The sequence below is a fragment of the Hydra vulgaris genome, chromosome 03, assembly GCF_038396675.1.
Source record: "Hydra vulgaris chromosome 03, alternate assembly HydraT2T_AEP".
In the NCBI taxonomy this organism is placed as follows: domain Eukaryota; kingdom Metazoa; phylum Cnidaria; class Hydrozoa; order Anthoathecata; family Hydridae; genus Hydra; species Hydra vulgaris.
Window position 1 is genome coordinate 4,464,141 of NC_088922.1, and position 7,497 is coordinate 4,471,637.

The 7,497-nt window shown below is 28.5% G+C and overlaps 2 protein-coding genes across 2 annotated transcripts in view; one reads left to right on the forward strand and one right to left on the reverse strand.

Moving 5' to 3' along the window:
• The window catches only part of LOC101238683 (TNF receptor-associated factor 2), a 30,905-nt gene extending 29,497 nt beyond the window's left edge, over positions 1-1,408 (reverse strand). The window contains exon 1 of the mRNA XM_065792108.1: positions 1,274-1,408. The gene's annotated coding sequence lies outside the window, so the exon portion shown is untranslated. The remainder of the gene's footprint in view (positions 1-1,273) is intronic.
• A 5,064-nt stretch (positions 1,409-6,472) lies between these two features.
• On the forward strand, positions 6,473-7,081 carry LOC136078404 (uncharacterized). Its single transcript, XM_065794176.1, has one exon. It carries the CDS (start codon positions 6,473-6,475, stop codon positions 7,079-7,081), a length of 609 nt encoding a protein of 202 aa, XP_065650248.1.
• Positions 7,082-7,497: the final 416 nt, after the last annotated feature.

The following is a 7,497-nucleotide window of genomic DNA, read 5'->3' on the forward strand; positions in this document are numbered from 1 at the left end:
AGCTTTACAATTAATGGACATTTTTTTATTAATTTAAATTAAGTTTTAACAATGGTATAGTTCTTTATCATTTATTTAAATTAATAAATTACAAATCATACTGTATGTGTATTTAGTTATCATACTGTATGAATATTTTTAAAAAGTAGAATCACGCAAACTGCAGATAAGCAGCATAAAACAAATATATTGTTTTGGTTTATGCATTCTTGTTCTCGGAGACTAAATGAGAACTTAAATTTTTTACATTGTTTAAAAGTAGACTTAAAACTATCTATTGTTTGTGAAAGGACTTAAATAACGATATTTTAGTGCTTTTTATGTTTTTAAACAAGTTTTTAACAACTTATAAACAAAGTACAGAAATGCTTTTCATTGTTGATTTTTTTTTTTTAATATATATTTTAATTACTATTATTAACTTTTATTTTGTTGATTAAACAGTCAGGGTTGTTCCGAATGGGGGCGTAGGGGGTGTCCCACTCCTAAAGCTGTAATATAAGCATTTGAGTGAGCACATTAAGCAAGTTTGGAACTGTAGATGGCATATTGCAAATCTTGAGGACCTATTTTTTTTTTGCCTCTAGTTGGCAAAAAATACATACAACACCTCCCCTTCCTCTCATGCAAGACCTCCTCGGGACGACCCTGAACAATGTTACAATTTTTGATATAATCATGTAAAAAATAAATAACATCGTAAACATAAAAACCTTAATTAAAAACGTTTTTAATTTTTTAACTATATTTATATATATATATATATATATATATATATATATACATATATATATATATATATATAAATATATATATATATATATATACATATATATATATATATATTTGTGTGTGTGTGTGTGTGTGAGTGTGTGTGTGTGTGTGTGTGTGTGTGTGAGTGAGTGTGTGTGTGTGTGTGTGTGTGTGTGTGTGTGTGTGTGTGTGTGTGTGTGTGTGTGTGTGTGTGTGTGTGTGTGTGTGTGTGTGTGTGTGTGTGTGTGTGTGTGTGTGTGTGTGTGTGTGTGTGTGTGTGTACTGTCATAACCAGTTTGCCGTTTGTTTTATGTTATGCCGCTCAACTGATGATTTAAATAAACTAGCTAGTATTTTTGTATTTTATAAAAGCAACTAGTAACATAATATTTTTTTTTTAATTATATCTTTTTTAAAATCCACATGTTTTAAACTGAGAAATCAGTAAAACTTGTAGATGATTCCAATATAAATTATACCACTGTTATATATAAAATAAATAAAATCCACATAAATCTACCTCCTTTTTAACTTCGAATTAAATAATAAAACGCAAAAAGCTTCTAGGTAAACGCAAATACTTTTTGATTTAAATGTTAATAATGTTTTTTAAGTCTAAAAAAAGTTATCAAGCTAAAAAATTTGTTGAATTTCCCTGTCATATCAAAAGTAGAGTTAAAAATTGGCGAACATTACCCGGGTAAATTTCGTAAAAATTTCCCGAATTTTTCTGGGAAATTATTTTGGGAAATTTTTCTATGAAATTTTTTTCCAAATTTCCGGAAATTTTCAACAATTTTTTATTGCAATAAACTTATAGTTATTACAAAGTTTTGTAAAGTTCGTTTCTCTCAACCACGATGTAAAATATTCACATAATACAAAGATTAAAATCTTTTTTAGATAAAGTTTTATTGAGTATACTTTTTGTAGAGTGTTTTAAGGAAACAACTAGGGTTGCCAGATGTCCCGGTTTTACGAAGGAGAACTAAGTAAAAAAAATATTTTTACATATTTGGCACAGAATTCTCCTTCGTAAAATCGGGACATTTGGCAACCCTAAAACAACGATTTTTTATGCGTAAAGATTGCGTACAAAAACAATTTTAGGGGAAGGGTGTGTGGGGGATGGGAGTGTTCTACTCCCACAAAGAAGGTGATTTTCAAGTTATAGTTGCTTTTTTGACGAATTTATTCGGCTAGTGGGGTATTTGACACAATTCAAACTGAAGAATTTTAGTTTTTAAGGACCTTATATTTTATTATTTTTCAGAAACCGGTCGTTGCGTTTTACAAATTGACCCCTCCCCTCTCATTTTTTAGTTTATTGATTCATAAAGTCAAAAGTATCCTAGCAAGGTTGTAACAAGTGAGACTTAAAAGCACTTATTTAAACATTCTCGAAACACACTCAAAATTAATGAACAGAAACTTTCGGCTTCGGCCAAAGTTTCCGCCGAAACCGAAACCGAAATTTCTGCTTCAACAATTTTTTACTTTTCCTGTTTCGGCCGAAATTTTGGTTCAAACCGCTACCGAAATGAACCAAAACTTTTACAAGATTTTTTTTAAGTTTAGATAACTTTGTTTAAATTTAGGGTGGGATCAACACGATTTACTAATTGTAATCGTTTGTTAGTAAATCAATTTTTAATTATAACAATTGTAGAAATTTTAAATAAAATCACGTTACATAATAGTTTCATGTTACTATTTTCAAATCATTCTTTATATAAATTAACATTTCAGTGAAGCAAACAAAATCAATAATTTCATTAAAAGTTTCTCAGTGTTAAATTTTACAATGGAAAATAATCGATCAAAAACTGGTTTATGGAATTATTTTACTGTGACAGCTAGTGATTTCAAATACGGAACTTGCAATATCTGCAATTTGAAAATATCTCGTTGATCGCACAATCCAAAACTTTAATCACTTAGCGGACTATCATCACATTTAAAAAGTCGTTTACTCTAAAAAATCTCCTTACTGAAAAACCAATACTCACAACTACTGGCAGTCCTGAAAATATACCAACTTCAGATCAAGTTGAGCCTATTACAATTAAAAAAGAACAGTATCCTTATTTGACACCAGAACAAACCGGCAGAGGGCTGAAATGTTGCAAATTGCAATGCCTGGTTGGGTTGACAACATCTCAAAAATTGATTCAAACTCCGAAGAAGGTCTGAAGTTTCATAGATATATATTAGAAAACAACATTAAAAGCAAAGTTTGGTTTGTCAAAAGTAGCAAAGAGATAACTTAGACCTCCATCAACATCTACCAAAGTTAAAAGGTTGTTTTTAACTGCTGGAGACATTCTTTCAAATGAAAGAAACAGACTTTTGCCATAAAACATGGAAAAAACTTTAATCTGTTGAGCAAATATTTCAATTATTTAATTTAATTATTGAAAATGTCTTGCCATATTATAGTTTTTATCAAATTATGTTACATGGTGATTGCTTAGATATGTGTAAAATAGTTTTTTTGCTTTAACTCGGTGATCATAAAAGGTTCAGGATTTTTTACATTCTTTTTCAAATTTCGGTTTCGGATTCGGCCGAAATTTTAGTTTTGGTTTCGGCTTCATTGAACCGAAATTTCGGTACTTTCGGTATCGGATCAAATTTCGGCTTCGGTCGATAACTACTCGAAATCATTAGTTCTTTATTTTTGTTACTGACTATATTTTTGAACAGTTCAAATTTAGCAAAAAAAATTTATTTACATTTCAATAACTAGTAACATCTTTATATCAAATAAATATTGTAAAGTACTGTAAATATTTATTCAAACCTTTTTATATATAATTTTACAGTTTTTAGTAACTTGTACGCCAATTTAATAGATATTTAAAATGCCCCATCCGCTTTAGGGATCGGATTCCCAATAACGTTAAGCCTTAAATAAAGCTAACGACAATGAACATCAATATACTTTGCAAATAACAAGATTAAGGTGGTAGTACCCCAAAAAACCGGCTGAAATTTTTTTTTTTAAATTTAAATTTTTACAATTTTCCTTCATTTATTATGTCTACTCTTATAATAATAAAAAAAAAGTTTAAAAAAATAAGTTGAAAGGCCTCAATAGATTAGATACTGTATCATAAAGCGCCTTAGCAACGGGCCTTGGAGATATATTTCTCGCAATATCTTGAAAAATACAAGTCTAATTTTTATAGTTTTTTTTGTGCTTATGACTAAATTGTTCCTTAGAAAGGTTTTATTGACCAACATAATAAAGAAAAAGATATTGCATACAGTAGCGGTGGCTTTTATTTTGTAAAAAACTTAATGTAATTTTAGCATTTTTTTAAATTGCGTTTTATTTGCGATTAACTTTTTGTGAATTTTTTAATTTTTTAACAAAGATAACTTTTTACCCGCTCAATGAAATTTTTTCAAATCTTCAGCAATTATTCTTGAGTGTATTTGTGATGTGCTGAACCAAAGAAAATCAACTTTTTTAATGTTAAAGTATTAAATTTTGAATTTTAGCAAGCTGTACTTATACTTTTTTCTTTTTATTGATATAATTTAATGATTTTAAAGTTATTAAATGTTGTTTATTGTATAATTTTTAATTTAGCACATTTTTTGAACATATATAAAACTACTTATAAAGTTTGGTTTGTAAAACATGAATGGTTCCCAAGATATTCTTGTTAAAAAAAGTCCATTTTTTTCCCTAAATTTATGCGCATTGTTACCAAGCAGGGGGTTAAAAAAAATTAATTTTGTTACTTTTTGAAATAATTTAATTTAACACTTCAGAAAAACATAAATGTTCCTAAAAAATATCAAGTTTTAAATTTTTTTCCTCTTTAAGGGTACTACCACCTTAAACAGTTTTGGAAAATTTTGAAAACAAATTATCATAGTTACTACTTAACTTTGAAATAAAAAAACTCAACAAAATACCATAAAATTGTGTTTTTCAAAGGGGGTTTTCTAATATTTTTATAAACTACTTTACAATACTTTATCATAAAATCGTCCATAACATGTTATGGATAAAATTTTATGTCTTATTTAGGCAGTTGTTAACAACTGCCTAAGTAAGACATAAAATTTTACTTATATATTTTAAAGTAACTTATCATTATTTTCAATCCTATATAAAACAGATGAAAGTTCAACCACCTTGGGACTATGCTTGAAACCTTTTGTTTCGTAAACAAAAAGAAAATGACATCAATACTGTACTTAAACTCGGGGTGTACCGGAATTACGCTGTATTTTGTGGTATTCAGTTCATTCCGGTTCCGGCCAGAAATACAATAAATAAAGCCAGAATGCCGGAATTTATTTTTCAACTATATTTTTTAATACATATGAAACAGACAGTGTAAATTAAATCAAAAAGTAATTGTCCTACAGGGAAACAAATAACAATAGCTAAACCTATATAAAAAATACAAGTTTATAAATGAGCGCAATGAATTTTTATTTGCAATAATCAATTAAGAATTAAAAATAATTAAGTAATGATTTTTGGAAATTTAGAAATATTGCGGTGCAAAAATTAGAGCTGCTCTCCAGTTTTTGGCAAAAAACGAGCTCTTTTTTCCTCAAAAATGTTACCTGCCTCTGAGAATAGTCTCTCTGAATAGACAGATGAAGCAGGGGCTGATAAAAGTTTTCTTGCTATACAGCATATATGAGGATGGTAATCCCAGAGCCGTAGTGACGGGGTGGCGAACGAGGCCACAGCCATGGGCGGCAAATTAGCAAGGCGGCAAATTTCAAAATTTAATAAACATTTTTTAATATATGAAATGTTTTAAAGACGCCTCAAAACCAAAATAATTTTAATTTGCGTTTCAAAACCTTTGGACACGCCTCATAATTTTTTTCGCACCTTCATGCAAATTAAAATAACTTCCAAAGTGAAATTAAAACATTAATTAAAAAAAAATTAAATAATTAAAACAAAATCTGAAATGCAGTGGAATATATATTAACAAAGATTTCGCTAAAGAAACTATGGAAGAGAGAAAGAAACTATGGGAAGAAGTGAAAAAACTGTGCTAATTTAGTTATATTTAGTCGGTGCGTGTTTACTTAAGGTAAATACGCACCGACTAAATATAACTAAATTAATTGTCGCGAATTTAAAAAATATCTTAATTTTTTTTTTAAGCGTAAGAATTAATTACTCTTACAAATGGCTAAACAAACAATAGATTTTGGAACGCAACACTTTAATGTTTTCAAAACTACAAATAATGTTTTACTTAATGACTTTTACGACCAATTTTTTAATGAAAATAATTTCAATTCGCAGTTTTTTGAGAACTTTTAAAAAAGAAATCGAGGCAAAATAATTGCATTTGTATTTATTGATTATACCTAGTCGCACACAGAAACTTTCATTCTTTCTTTGTCAAGAAAAGTAAAATATTTTGAAATAAAAGTTTTAAAATCTATTACGTCACCATCAAAAAAAAAGAACAAAGCTATCTGGTTCAGCTTTCAAAAAGTTAAAAAAGCAACATCTTGAAAGTGACAAAAAATTACAAAAGGTGTTTGCAAAATGGATTAAAAAAAGCGAAGATCAAACAGAACAACCAGTTAAAAATATTTTTATTGATGGATTTTCAAGTCAAATCACAAATAAATTTAATTAAAAAACTTGGGCAAACTAAGCCATGTCATTTGCAATATTACAATGAAAAAAATGTCAATTTTATTTTTACAAGCAAAAAGGATGTTTGATGATGAAACAAGGGAAGAAAGTTCACACATACTTCCAGAAAAAGATTTTGAAATTAATTGTAACATAGTCCTTGACAGTATAATTACACAATTACACTGGAGATTTGAAACAATGGCTGAGATTTCATCAGATTTTAAGTTTCTAATTGGTAACTCTCTTGCAAGTATGTCAGTTGAAGATCTGAAGAAATGTGGAGATAAACTTTGTCAAAAATATGTTCGTGATCTTAATGCTAATCAATTTCTATCTGAAATTGAAAGCTTTAAGTTTCAAGACAGTGTCCTGATTCCAGATTTAAAAAACGCAAATCCATTGAAAATCTTGCAATTTATGCACACCTATTCTTTGACTGAGGTATACCCTTTCATTGAAATTGCTATTAGAATCTTTCTTACACGACCCGTCACTGTGGCATCATGTGAACGTAGCTTTATCAAACTTAAGCTTTTGAAAAATTATCTAAGATCCTCCATGGGTCAAGAACGTTTGACTAATCTTGCCATTTTGTCAATTAAAAACCCCCTGGCAAAAACTCTGTGTTACAATGAAATTATTGATAACTTTGCATCATTGAAAGCTAGAAAAATAAATTTTGTTTGAATGTGTCTAATTTTAATATTTATTAAAAAAACTAATGCCTGGTATTTTTTTCATTGACTTTCAACCACAAAGCACAATATAAAGTTGATTTTAAATGTGCTTTAAGTAGATTTATCAAAATTTGAATCAAATTAAACATAAAAAAAAGTTATTGAATTTAAGGCGGCATTTTTCTCCTTGCCCGAAAGGATTTTTGATCTCACTACGGCCCTGGGTAATCCTTATTATAGCTCCACCATTTTAACACTGCTTCTTTATTTTCTAATTTACCTATTCCTTTCCCAGCTATAAAACAATCTATTTCTTTTTATCTCTTTATCTATTATTCCTATACTTTTTCTTTGCTTTTTTCTTTTAGGGTTACTTTTTCTTTCTTCTTCTAGCTCATAACAACTAAGATAACTTTTTGCGATTGT

Bases quoted from the DNA above. Each gene is read 5' to 3' on its own strand.
- LOC136078404 (XM_065794176.1), top strand. From the start codon at position 6,473: ATGTTTGATGATGAAACAAGGGAAGAAAGTTCACACATACTTCCAGAA.